The sequence below is a fragment of the Hyaena hyaena genome, unplaced genomic scaffold (genome assembly GCF_003009895.1).
Source record: "Hyaena hyaena isolate Hyena2069 unplaced genomic scaffold, ASM300989v1 scaffold_1169, whole genome shotgun sequence".
Classification (NCBI taxonomy): domain Eukaryota; kingdom Metazoa; phylum Chordata; class Mammalia; order Carnivora; family Hyaenidae; genus Hyaena; species Hyaena hyaena.
Genome location: NW_024081803.1, coordinates 467,384 through 482,477, shown reverse-complemented (window position 1 = coordinate 482,477; position 15,094 = coordinate 467,384). Strand labels below are relative to the sequence as shown.

Below are 15,094 nucleotides of genomic sequence, written 5' to 3'. Positions count from 1 at the left end.
AGCTATTAATTTTACCATTATTATTCTAAAATCTTGTTCAGTGATGCTGCTGATATCTGTTTTGAGCAGTTCATTAGCTGTCATTTCTTCTTGGAGTTTCTTTGGAGGAGAGGTCTTTCGTTTCGTCATTTTAGTTAGCTTTCCGGCTCTTGTTGGTTTTAAAGACCTGTTATGCTCTCTGTACCTATGAGTGCTGCTGTATCCAAGAAGACTCTTTGACTTTCCAGGGCCTATCCTTTCAGAGAGTGTTTTTTGAATGGTATCCCTTGGTCTCTCTTGTTGGGACCTTGGTTATTTTATTTTCTTATTCGTAGTGATATTTGGGACTCTCCACCTTGTGTACTCTAGCTTGTTTCTTGAGGTAGCCGTTAGAAGGCTCTCTCAGTGGATTCTGCGTCCTTTTTCTCCCAGTCTCTCAGGTTTTGTTAGGTTTCCAATGGCTTCAGATCTTTTCTGTGTGATGTATGGGCGCGAGTGCAAGTACGGAGCTCCTTACTTCTCCGCCATCTGGCCCTCCTTCCAGTTCAAAATATTTTCTAATCTCCCTTATGATTTTGTTTTTTGACTCATAGATTATTTACAAGTATCTTGTTTAATTTAAAAATATTTGACGTATTCCTAACTACCTCAGTGTTATTGATTTCTTTTTTTTTTTTTTTAACCTTTATTCATTTTTGAGAGAGAGAGATAGACTGTGAGTGGAGGAGGGTCAGAGAGGGAGACACAGAATCCGAAGCAGGTTCCAGGCTCTGAGCTGTCAGCACAGAGTCCGACGTGGGGCTTGAACCCATGAGTAGTGAGATCATGACCAGAGCTTAAGTCGGATGCTTAACTGACTAAGCCACCCAGGTGCCCCTATTGATTTCTACTTCAATTCCTTTGTGGTCAGAGTTTACACATTGTATGGTTTCAATCTTTTTAATACTGAAATTTATTTAATGGCTTTGCATACAATCTCTCCTGGGGAACATACCGTGTGCTCTTGAATACTGTATATATTGTACAGAAGTTGGGAGTGGCATTCTATAAATATCAGACAGTGTTGTTCAGATCTTCCACATTTTGTTTTGTTGTTGTCTAGTTGTTTTGTTTCAGTCTAGTTGTTCTGTTAATTACTGAGAGAGCAGTGTTAATAATCTCATACCGTGATCACAGAATTACTTATTTCCTCTTCCACCAATTTTTGCTATGTGTACATGTATATATATAGATATATAACTAGTTTTTTATCTTTATTATTATTATTTTAATTCCAGTTAACATACATTGCTATATTAATTTCAGGTGTACAATATAGTGATTCAACAATCACACACATCACCCAATGCTCATCATGATAAGGGCACTACTTGATTCCCATCACCAATTTCACCCATCCCCTTACCCACCTTCCTTCAGGTAGCAGTCTGTTTGTTCTCTGTAATTAAGAGTCTGTTTTTTGGTTTGTGTCTCTCTCCTTTTTTCCTCTTTACTCTTTTTTGTTTCTTAAATTCTACTTATGATTGAAATTACATGGTATTTCTTTCTCTGACTAGCTTATTTCTCTTATCAATGTACTCTTTACTAGATCCATATAGTTGCAAATGACACGATCTCATGACTATATATTCTTTATATCTATAAGCCTATATCTATTTATCTAAATCCATATACATATATCCTACTTCTTTATCCACTCATCAATGGAAACTTGGGCTGCTTCATAATTTGACTCTTACAAATAATGCCGCTAAACATGGAGTGTATGTATCCCTTTGAATTAGTGCTTTTGTAGTTTTTAGATAAACATCCAGTACTGGACCATAGGGTAGCTCTATATTTAACTTTTGAGGAATCACCACATTGTTTTCCAGAACGGCTGCACCAGTTTATAGTCCCACCAACTGTGCAAGAGGGTTCCCTTTTCTCCACATCTTTATCAATGCTTTATGTTTTTTTGTGTTTTGAGTTTTAGCCATTCTGACAGGTTTTAGCCATTCTGACAGGTGTGAGGTGATATCTCATTGCTTTAATTTTAATTTGGCTGATGATGAATGATGTTGATCATTATTTTAATGTGTCTGTAGGTTATCTGGATGTCTTCTTTGGACAAATAGCTGTTCATGTCTTTTGCCCAGTTTTTAGCTGTATTATTTGGATTTGGTGTGTTGAGTTGTATCAGTTCTTTTTATATTTTGGATACTAACCCTTTATCAGATATGTCAGTTGCAAATACCTTCTGCCATTCAATAGGTTTCTTTTGTCTTGTTGATTATTTTAGTTTTAACTTCCCAAACTTTCATTATTATGGAATGACCCTCTTTATTTGATATCTTATGTTTTGGAGTATTTATTTTAATCTGGAGTTAATGCAGCTACTTCTGCTTTTTTATTGATGGCATGTTTTCCCATTTATTTATTAATTTATTTTCAACCTATGTCTTCATATTCAAAATACTTCTCTTGTACATGGCTTACATTTGGATCTTTAATTCTTTTTTTAATTCATTCTGACAATCTTTGTCTTTCAATTGGGAGTATTTAGCTCATTAATACTAAAATAGTTGTTGATATGGTTGGAATTTAGGCTAGCATCTATTCTCTGTTTGTCCCTTCAGTTCTTATTGCTATTTTTTCTTTCCCATTTTCTGTTAGATTTAAATACTTTTTAGAATTCCATTCTAAATTATGTATTAACTTTTTAAAGTATACATCTTCACATTTTAAAAAAAGGGATTGTTCTAGGACAGTGGTTCTCAACCAGGGGTGATTTTCCAAAGGAGTAACATTTGTCAATGTGCGGAGACAACTATAGGTGTGGGAGAAATGAATTCTACTGGCATCTAGTGGTACCAAAGATGCTGTCAAACATCCTACAATGCACAGGACAGATTCTCACAGCAAAGAATTATCCAGTGTAAATGTCAACAGTGCCAAAGTACAGAAACCTTGCTCTAGGTATTATAATATATATTTTTAACTTAAATATGTGCCCACATTATATAAAATGTAAAAACCTTAAAACTGTACAAGTAGATTTATCCAAACACCCCATACCAGTCACCTTTAGTGCCATAGTTTCCAAACAGAATACGTCCACCTACCCTATTAACATCACAGAGGCAAGCTGTAGCCTTTATTTAAATAATTGTGTATATTTTAAAGACATTAAAAAGGAAAAAAATCACCTGCTGCATTTACCTAGGTATTTAGCATTTCCAATATTCTTCAATAATTCTAAATATTCAAGTTTCCCTTTGCCATTATTGCCCTTCAGTCTGAAAAACTTCATTTAACATTTCTAAAGTCTTCTTGGCAACAAATTCTTAGTGTCCTTTTAGCTGAAAATGTTGTCTCAACTTCATTCTTGATAGATATTTTTATTACATACAAGACTCAAGGTTGGCAGGTTTTGTTCCTTTCAGTACTTCATAGTTTTCCCCTCTGATTGCCATATCTGATAAGCAGTCTATGTTCATTTAAATTGTCTCCGTATATGTAATGTGGTGTTTTTACCTGGCAGCTTTCAAGATCTCTTCATCATTGTTCTTTGATGGTTTGACTACTATGTGACTATGCATGGTTTTCTTCCTATCTATCCTGTTAGGGGCTTGCTGAACTTTTTGAATTTATATTCATTCATCCAATCTGGAAAGTTTTAAATATTATTTCTTTAAATGTATTTTCTACCTTATCTCTCTAGTGTCTCCTTCTCATTCTCCAATTACACACGTGCTAGACATTTTGATATTGTCTCACATATCTCTGAGGCTCTGTGGATTTTTTTATAACTTCTACCCTCCCTCTTCTTTCTACTGAATAATTTCTATGGTTCTAATTTCAAGTTCATTGGTTCTGTCTTCTGTCATCTCTGCTTTTTGGCTCATCCAGTGATTTTTACTTTCAGACATAATTTTCAAAAAGCACTAAGAGTTCCATTTGATTCTTTTTAATATTTTCCATTTCTCTGTTGATATTATCTGTCTTTTCATCAGCCTTATGCATATTTTCCTTTATGAGAAATTGGAGAGTTTTAAGAGCTGCTTTAAAGTAAGTCTTTGTGGGGCGCCTGGGTGGCTTAGTCGGTTGGGCATCCGACTTTCGCTTAGGTCATGGTCTCGCGGTTTGTGGGTTCGAGCCCCGCGTCGGGCTCTGTGCTGACTGCCAGCTCAGAGCTTGGAGCCTGTTTCGGAGTCTGTGTCTCCCTCTCTCTCTGACCCACCCTTGTTCACACTGTCTATCTCTCTCTCTCCTAGAAATAAATAAAAATTAAAAAAAAAATAAAGTAAGTCTTTGTGTGATGATTTGAACATCTGACCCATTTTGGGGTTGATTACAATATCCTAGCTCAATTTGAGATTGTATCCTGAACACTGTGAATGTTATGTTGTGAAAACTCTGCGTTCTGTTACAGTCCTCTGAAGACAGTTAATGTTTTCTGTTTCAGTAGGCAATTAACCTCATTAGATTTAAACTGCAAACTCTGTCATACCTGAGGTAAATGGCAGCTTAGCTCTTGGTTTTGACTGCCCCATGCAAGCAAGATTTAAGATCAGCCAGAGGTCCAACGCTATATACAGAATCAAAGTTCTCCTTCTTTGGCTCTCTGGTTACCCCAAACCATTTACCTGGCTCCTCCCACCAGAAGAAAGTGGGCTTTCTATTGGAATGTTAGCTGTTTCACATTATCAATGCCACAACTATGCTGACCTGAGGACAAAGCCCCCCAAACAGAAATCTCACTCTGCCATTCACTTTCTCTATGTTTTGACACCTCCAAAATAGGCTGCTTTCTGTTCAACTACCCGAGCTTTCAGATGGTAGTTTTTTGTGTTTTACTCATAGTTTGTCATCAATCTCTGCGGGAGGTCTTGTCAGATAGGAGCTACTCAATCAAGAGCAGGATCTCATCACCTTTTTAATATACAATTTCTAAAGTGGTAGATTGAGGGAGTACGGATATACTGTGTGTGTGTATTTCAACAAAGTACCTGAAATAATCTTTCATGATATCCTAGAATAAAAAGCATGCTTAACACTCCTATGTTAAGGAATGAAACTCTAGAGATCATTTTGTTCAATACTTTCATTTTGTAGACATGGAAACAGAGTCCCAGAAAGTCAAACAGCCAATAATATATCTAGGATGCAATGCAAAATATCCCAATAGCTAGTTTTAGTACCACCCTCTCAATACCACACATTTATTTTGGACATAATAATGAAGTCGGGACTCACTAATATTATAATTAAAAAGTTTTTACATGGTAAAAACAAAAACTTACTCAAAGAATATTAAGCGATAGAGGTCTAACCTGGCAGAGGATTTCTAATGATACAAAGAAAGCTTTACTGTCTTTTTGCCCTATCCTGAATAAATACACGTTCCTACATTCATTCACTCAACAAATATTTACTCTTTGCTGATCATGTGCTAGCAATACAGTAGAAAACAAGAATGACATTGTTCCGCCCTTGTAAAGTTCATATTCTAGCAGCTTATATTCTAGGCCATGAAACAGAAAATAAACAATGAATAAGAAGCTTTCCATCCTGGTGATAGTCTTAGCATCCTTTTTACTTTAGATGCTTTCCTTAGGCAAGCTCAGTTTCTCCTCATGGTTTCCACAATGTATTTGCTGATTAGTCTCAGTTTTCCATTTTAAACACAGATCCCTCAAATGAGCTCTAGATTATCTCTTGTATGCATTCAATGACATGTACCATACAGGCCATTCGAACTGCCATGCCCCAAAGTAAACTTAACTCATTCCCTCTAAATGTATTTCTTTTTCTGCCTTTCCCATCTCAGTGGTAGCATCCTAGATGCCCCTGCCTGTTTTACTTTTCACAACCAGTGAGTGGGTCATCAAGGTCTCTTAATTCTACTTTCTGAATCTTTCTGCACTATATCCAACCACTTTTTAAATATTATTTCAGTGGCCTCTTAAGCAGTTTCTTGGCATTTTGCATCAAAATTGATTTTCTATAACACAAATCTAATTATGTCATTTTCCCTGTGCCTTGTTGATACTTTTGTCAGCACTTATTTTATTGTACTTGATTACTTAGATAATTGCTAGACTTTGAACAAGTAGAAGGAAGGAACCATAATTTGCCCTTCTTAAATTTCCATAATCTAGTAATAGTAAATAAAAACCTCAAACAAGGCATTGAAGATGTTCTCACTAAATCTGTGGATTACAAAATTTGCAGGAAAATACCAGAACTTCAAGTATACAAATTGCTTAAATAGTAAGCTGAGCCAAAAAGAAAATGTCTACTAGGAAAAGTACTGAATGTAAGTAAAATTAGTAAGTAAAGAAAATAACAGAAACATAGGGAGGATCCCTTAGCAACACATGTGAGATGTAGGAATTTTAGTCCATTTCATTAGTAACTTAATTCTCAAAGATGCTAATGCAAACTTAAACTGCCTTAAAGTATCAGTAATAGGGGCACCTGGGTGGCTTAGTCGGTTAAGCATCCGACTTACGCTCAGGTCATGGTCTCGCGGTTCGTGGGTTCGAGCCCCGCGTCGGGCTCTGTGCTGACTGCCAGCTCAGAGCCTGGAGCCTATTTCAGAGTCTGTATCTCCCTCTCTCTCTCTGACCCTCCCCTGCTCACGCTGTCTCTCTCTCTCTCTCCTAGAAATAAATAAAAATATTTAAAAAAAAATTTAAAGTATCAGTAATAGTCCCATCTACACCAAGTGTTATGGGTACCATATTTTTAAGAGAATAAATGACAAATTGAAGGTCCTGTTGGGAAGATCAACTAGGACAGTGTGGGGACTGGAGGTCACTATTCCTAGAAAAAAGTTGAAGTTAATTTTGTTACTTAATCTACAGGAAAGAAAACTTAATGGGGACATAAAAGTTCTTAATTTGAAGAACAGTTCATGGTAGAAGAATAAGATAAACTGAGTAACAAAAGGTAACATCAGAAACACTGGCTCTGTAGAGAGAGACAGAGTTCAGCTCGGTGTAAGAGCTGTCCCCAAATGGGGCATCATTGTGTTTTTGCGAATTCTCCCACTCTAAGATTTCAAGCAGATGCTAAACAACAACATCATGGATGTTTCTGGAACAGGGGATTTCTGCACAGAAGAGGAGACTGACTTGAATGCTGAGCTGTAGAATACAGAAGGACACTGGCTCACTAATAGCATCTGGCTCCAAGAGAAATCAGAGGCAGGTCACTGGTATGGGCAGTTTTGGGTAACCAAGCAAGTTATCCAGACATCTCTCCTCCTGACCACCATGTGACAGCCATTTTCCACCTAGGAAATAATTGAGGATTCCTCTAAGGTAACCATTAAGTGGCAGTTGACACAACAGAAAAGCATCATGCACTTAAGAATGTTTACTATGCAGTTTTTAATGCAATAAAAACACTGAACGTAAGTGTAAATACAGGTAGTTATCCATAAACTATGTGAAAATGCCCTATAAATAAGAATGTGAACTTCCTGCTCCTTTGTCACTTTGCTTGTCATGAACATATTTATTCTTTAAATTACATAGCACCCTGGTCCCTATTTCTACTCCCCCCCCCCAACCAATGGGGTCCATTTACACAGGTGTGATGGAAAAAGAAAGAAGTAAAATGGTGAAGAATGAGAAAGAATACCTGGTCCTAGTAACATGGACTTAATAACCAAAGTTCTAAAAACAGAAAAATTATCCCACAGAAACAAATGTGATCTATGTTTCTCTAATGCTGACTTAGGCATACAGTGCGCTCAAGACACTTCCTTGGAATAGCTCAGAACCTAATTCCTACATTTAAATTTGGTTCTGTGGAGACACTTTTAAAACAATTAACAATTAATTCAAACACATCAGGACTATCTTTATGAAGATCTTAATGCCTTATCAATGTCATTTTCAAAATTAAAAAAGTAACATTTGGAATACAGCAAATCCACTAGTGGAAAAATCACTTGGGCTACAGCATTGAAAACAAACTTAGAAATTTCTTTTAGGCACAGATAAGCCAACAACACCTTATTACTCGTCCAAAGGAAGTGATCCTTTCCACAGGGGGCCAGGTTATTTCTCATTACATAGAGTTCTCAGAAAAGTTACTCACAGCTGAAGAGTAGAGTTCAAATTCTTGCTCAGGAAGGAAAGAATGCCAGCCATCTTCTATCACTTCAAACATGGGCCGGTAAAAGAAAGGGTACATCAGAGTGATAGAGTCCAGGGTAGACAACGCCTAGGGCATAAAAAGGAAATGAAAGAACGAAAAAGGAACATATTGCAATTTCAAACACTTTCTAACTACCAAATTGGTATTAAATATGATCAATAATGATACACACCTAATATATTTCTCTAACATTGTATTTACCACTAGATATAATTACAGCTTATTGAAGCTTTTAGCCTCTAACAAGGTATCTAGCACGTAACATACACTCAGTTAACATTGGCTGAATGAATACAAGAACAAAAAGAGAGTGTATACCTATCCTAGGAGAAAAACTAACTTTTGACACCACATAACAAAGCCTAATAAAAAGGTCCAAATATTTCTGGGAATCAGAAAATAAATAGATTTTGTTAGTAAGCAAGGTCATGGCTCAAAATCCCAGCTATCAACTATATCAACATATGTAAATTACATAAACTCAGTGTCTGTTAGTAACCATAAATAAGGGTGTTAGAGCTGAGTGGCCAAAGAGTCAGACTGGAGCCAAACTGCTAGACTCAAATTCTGGATCCCACTGCAATAACAATTAAGTAATGGAACCATTCCAATGCCCACATTTCCTCAGCTGTAAAATGGGGGGAATTAAAGTACCTATTCTCAAAGGGCTGTTGGCAGCATTAGGAAAGATAATATATATTACAGGCCTGTTAATAATAGTGCCTGGAACATAATAAATTCTGAAACTAATCTTGACAATTATATGCTTCACATAGCATACACTCCATATATGCTCCATCAATATTCATGTTCTCCCTCCTTAGAATCATATGCCATTTGGTTATGTATCATATTATCTTTATGTTACAGTGACCCATTCTCAAGCTTTGGCAATAACTCTGTGGTCCCCAAATGAGCCTGTATTCATCTGGAACTCTTGAATTCTGGGTAACAACACCAAGAAAATCCGACTAAATGGGAGGAACAGACAGATGAAATATCCTCCATCACCTGGCAGTTTCAACCTTCTGACAGAGGAGTTATGAAAAGCACTTCTATGGCTACAAAAAAGGGTACCAAAATCAATTAACATAATTCAAATTCCAGGAATGATGGAGACACTCAGCTGGAAGAGGGCGGGGCCCCAACATCATGCTAGTTCCCCAAAACTCTCAGAATAAAGCTGCCTTCCTCTAGGTCACAGAAGGATCAGATTCACAAAAGAATGGGCCCAAGACTCATTAGAAAATAGACTGGACGTGTAGTTTAGCAGTTAAACAAAAACATCCCCATCCAAAGCTATTCTTCTGTCTGTCCATGAATCATGACACCTTCCCTCCCCACCTCCTGACCCGGGGGTTCAAAAAACAGAAAATATGGAAAACCAGGGCCGGATAATCCATTATCCATTTCTATATAGTCTTTGGCTGCCAATCACACTAAACAGAAACAGAATGGCCAATGTCCACATATGACCTAGGCCAGAGCTGTCATTGTTCAGTACAAACATTATTTTATTTAACTGGCTTACTTTTTAAATGGTTTGTTTTTAAGATATTTTTTGTAATATTTATAAAATCTTTTTTCATCTTTGCTGAGGTAGACCTGACAAATAAAACTAGGAAGTATTTCAAGTGATCATCTCATACATTGTGAAAGGACTCCCCCATTGAGTTAATTCACACGTCTATCACCTCACATATTTACCTTTTGTTGTTGAGAACTTTTAAGTTCTACTCTCTTAGAAAATGTCTGTTATACAATACAGTGTTATCAACTGGAGAGACCATGATATACATTAGATGCTAAGACTATCTTATAACTGCAAGTTTGTAACTTTTACCAACCTGTCTCTATTTCCCCAGCCCCCCAACAACCACTTTTCCACTGCTTGTTTCTATTAAGTTTTGTTTTTGTTTTTTAGGATTCCACATATAAGTAATAACATGCAATTATTTGTCCTGTCTGGTTTATTTCACTTGACAGTTTCATCCAAATATTCAGTCACAAATATTAGGATTGCTGTTTTTCAAGGCTGAATCATATTCCAATATATATATAGGTACATGTCACATATTCTTTATCCAGTCATCTGTTGACAGACACCTAGGCTATTTCCATATTTTGGGTATTATGAATAATGCTGCAATGAACACTGGAGTACATCTGAGATAATGATTTTGTTTTCTTTGGCTATATATCCAGCAATGGGACTGCTGGGTGCCATGGTAGTTCCATTATTAATTTCTTAAGGAACCTCCTACTGTTTGCATACTGGTACAACCATGATTTTTAACACAAGTCAGCAGATACTTTAGCTGGTAATAAGCATTCATATTCTGACTTGTGATCACAATTTGTATTACTAACGATGAAAGAACTAACATTTCAACTCCAAATGTACTCCGAAGTTATATCAAAGTAGATAGGGGAGATAGGAAAGAAATTGGACACCAGGAAAAAGCAAGAGGCCAAGTTCACTATGTGTATTCACAACGTTGTAAAAATAACCAGTAGACCATTCACTTCCTAAGGTCAAATTATGAGAATGGCTCATAATTCATTGCTTCTTTTCAGCTCTAAGGGTTTCTATATAATCAGTTTCTAAAGGACTTTAGGTACTATACAGCTAATTAAACAACTGATTAGTGTCAGATGCTAACAAAGCTAAGTAAATGCAATCAGAAAGTGGGCTAATATCTTTGCCCTATATTTATTTCTTCACCACTATCCATCACCACATATGCAACTTCACTGACACCCACCAACCAGCTATTTTATAAGCTATAAAATGGATAAAAAGAAAAACGCAGACTTGCCAGTGAAAATCCAAACCCACAAATGAAAATAACCAGGCTTAAAAAGAAATGGGTTGGTAGCATTTCCCTGCCCAAACAGCAGTTTTTTCAACTTAACAGCGTAGAAAACCACAGTGTGCTTCTTAACCATCTTAGCGAATGTGGCCAAATCAACATTACTCTGTCACTTCCAAATGACAGATATGTAAGACAAACAGCTCAGCTCATCTTCTCGTTTTCTTTAAGGAAAATTTAGCAAAGGCAGAAAGTAAAATGGTTACAGGCCATTTTCTCAGCATCATAACTGTTGTTTCTTTCTCCGTTCTTGTTCAGAAACCAAACATGATCCTAATTACAGATTTTTAAATCTTTCTGCCTTCTATTTAACAAATAAGTCACTCACATTTGTTTTGGATACAAAGACCAGATTAGTCACTTGTAGACCAGGGATAAGAAATCAGTGTGTCTATGATTATCCAGAAAATATCATAAACCTAAAGTTAATTACTATAATTTAGTAGCAATGATTTAAAATAAGGCAATTTAAAATCTGAGCGTAAACCAAAATAGTTGGTTTGAATGGGGAAGAAAATGAAGTGAGCTCCTCAATTTAAATATTAAATTATCCAAGTAAAATTTCTATTACTTGTAATCTGAACAGATATTCAATACTGTTTATACAAATATAAAACACACTTTTTAGTCTTAGGCAAACATTTGCTAAGATAAGCAAACATTCCCTGTCTTAGGCAATATGATGTAGGGAAAATTCAGACTTGCTATAAACAAAGGACTATAATCACTGGTGGTAATTACTTGCTTTTACAATAGAAATAAATTCTAAAAAAAGCCTTACCATATATACATACAATGGATTATCATCCTGCCTTAAAAGGGAAGGAAATCCTGTCAAATGCTACAATGAGTGAACCTGGAAGAATAAGGAACCCGGAAAAAAAACTGCTATAAGTCAATAAAATCCTATTACATGCCTATAACAATGAATCGGGGTGAGGCTTTTCCTATCAATTTTGAATATGTGAGTCACAGAACATGACCAAATATCTAGTAAAACAAACATAAGAGCTACACTGAGTCAGAATATAAGGTTCTTTTTTATTACTATTTACTTTTATCAGATTTTGCTTCTGAAACATTTACCTCAATGGAACTGGCAATATTCAAACATTCCTCCATTCCAGGAATATCCAACTGAATTATTCGAAAGTCTTTACATTTTATGATGATGGTACCCAGTGGTCCCACAAATCTGTAAAAAATTACAAATTATGCTTAGGGACATATACATTTCTATCTTTTTTTTTTTAAACAAGTGTATTTATTTACTTTGAGAGAGAGTGCAAGCAAGAGCAGAGCAGAGAGAAAGGGAGAGAGTCCCAGGCAGACTCCACACTGTCAGTGTGAATTCTGATATTGAGCTTGAACACACAAACCATGAGATCATGACCTGAGCTGAAATCAAGAGTTGGACACTTAACCAACTGAGCCACCCCAGTGCCCCACATATATTTATATCCATAAGCATACGATTATTTCCTTGAAAAAAGAATGTAGTTGTAACTACCACCTATATTCACCTTTCTTCTCCCCAAATAGTCTAATTAAGAAAGAGGCAAGCTTACATTACTAAAATGTGAGCCATGAATTATTTTAAATATACGTTACTCAAAATTTTTTCAAATTCATCAAGTAATTCATACTACTAGGCCAATTCATTTAATGAAGATTATCTGGAGTCTTATTTCAAAGAATAAGGAAAAAAGATCTCTAAGTAAATGTTTGTACAGAGATATTTCCGAAACATAGGAAAACACTTTCAGATTTTACTTACTTCTAAGCTTGTAATAGTTTATCTATTCTAAATCAATGTCATATCTAATCATAAATTTTTTATCAGTAAATTTTGCACAAACGTAATTTTACCTTTATTGGAATTTTTGTCTTCCTTTTATTGTAGTTGTTTTGTTTTGTCTGTACCTGCTGACAGTTCTGATTTTTCTTTTGCTTTGCCACTGGCTGGCCCAAATCTTTTCCATTAATAGTTCTGGGTATACCCTAAACTAGGAATTCTTAGATTGTCCAAATGCTGTTCATTTTACCTACTTTTTGCCCAGTTTAGAAAGACATCTCCTATAGCCACTCTTCCTGAACTCCATCTCAATCGTAAGCATCCCTATGCCTCACATCACTGCACTGTTAATTTGGACAAGCAAATATTATCAGCATGGATCAAATCCTAGTAAAGATAATTCCACCAGACATCTACAACCTATCAACACATTGGAATGCCCCTTATAAAATTTATTTTGAAAATTCACATTCTTGGCACTTCTACTTCTGGCAAAGGTAGAATAACAGGGACCAGATTTACCCTCCCACCTGAAGCAACCAAAATAACTGGACAAAATACAGGAAAGAACTGTTTTCAAGACACTGGACATCAAGCAACAAAGAACAGAGATCTCTGGAGATGGGAAACAAGGTGAGTCCTACTATTACCCCGGTTTACTGTTTTGAGTTTCCAGGCCACAGGAGAGGGAACCTGGGTGGGGCTGATAGTCTGAAGAGAGCATCTATATTAAAAAAGAAAGTTTCCTAATAGTGCCTTCAGATTCCAGTATACTAGAAAAAGAAGAGCAAGTTAAATCCAAAGCAGAATATATTAAATAATAAAGATCAGAGCCAAAGTCAATGAAATAGAAAAAAGAAAATTATAGGGAATAAGAAAAGCAAAAATGATTGCTTAAAAGCAATAAAAGCAGTAAATCACTTGCCAAAATGATCAGGAAAAAAGAAAATTTGTCTCAATTTACCAATACCAGAAATGAGAGAAATGAGAACCACTATAGATTCTGCAGGCGTTAAAAAGATAAGGAAATACTAGTAACTTTATGCTAATAAATTCAACAAGGTAATGGACAAATATGTCCAAGATATGGACAAATTCTTAGAAAACACAAACTCAAGGAGAACTTAATTAGTTCTATAGCTTTTAAATAAACTGAAATTTTCATTAAAATATCTCCCACTACACACCAAAAAAAAAAAACCAAAAAAACCCAAAAAATAAAAAAACAAACCAAAAAAAACCCTTCAGGCCCAGGTGGCTTCGCTGATGAATTCTATAAAACATTTAAGGAAAAAGGAAAAAGTACTATTCAAGACAAACTCTTCCAGGAAGTTGAAGAAGCAGCAATTTATTTATCAATTCATTCCATGGGGCAAGCATAACCCTAATATATTAAAAAAAAAAAAAAAAAGACATTACAAGAAAACTATAGACCAATATACCTCATGAAGCCAGATGCAAAATTCTAAACAAAAATTAGCAAATTAAAAATCCAACAATATATGAAAAGAATAATACATCATGAACAATTGGGGGTTATCATTTGAAAATCAAAGCAATTTATCATATTGCCAAATTAAAAAAGAAAGACACCACATGATCATCTCAATAGATATAGAAAAAACATCTGACAAAACGCAACTGCTATTCCTGCTTTTAAAAAACAAAAACAAAAAGCCCCAACTCTATGCTAACTAGGAACAAAAGGAAACATCTACAACAGTATTTACCAAAACAAAACAAAAACAAAGAAACAAGCATACCACTAATTGCAGGCTAAACGGTGAAAGACTAAATGTTTTTTTCATAAATGTCAGAAATAACAGAGATGTTCATTCTCACCACTTTTATTCAACACTGTTGCTGGTTAATAGCAAGTACAATGAGGCAAAAAACAAGAGGAATAAATGGCATCCAGACTGAAAAGGAAGAAATAAAACTTTAGTTGCAGATGACATAATTGCCTACTTAGAAAAGCCAATGAAAAATACATAAAAGCTATTAGAATTAAAAGATGAGATTACTAAGGCTGTGAGATACAAACTCAATACACAAAAATCAATAGTATTTTCATATACTATTGCAACAATTGTTTAAAATGCCCAGGATTTGGTTTTTATTCAGGATGGTGAGGCTGACAGATCAGGAGATGACTGCCACTGAAAAAGTTATTCTGTTATTCACAATTCCCAACAGGAGAGGCATACTGTGTCACGCAGAGCCACATGGTGAAGTGTCAGGGTCAGTCAGGAGGCAGACAGAGCAAGAGGAAAGCATTGGCCAGAACTTTTAC

General features: G+C 35.6%; 1 protein-coding gene across 1 annotated transcript in view; it reads right to left on the bottom strand.

The window, feature by feature from the left end:
• The window catches only part of MTMR9 (myotubularin related protein 9), a 62,647-nt gene that overhangs the window by 37,057 nt on the left and 10,496 nt on the right, over positions 1 to 15,094 (bottom strand). The window contains exons 2-3 of the mRNA XM_039222644.1: positions 12,093 to 12,201; positions 8,074 to 8,199 (exon numbers count right to left, since the gene is read on the bottom strand). Coding sequence (XP_039078575.1) covers positions 8,074 to 8,199; positions 12,093 to 12,201 — 235 coding nt within the window. The remainder of the gene's footprint in view (positions 1 to 8,073; positions 8,200 to 12,092; positions 12,202 to 15,094) is intronic.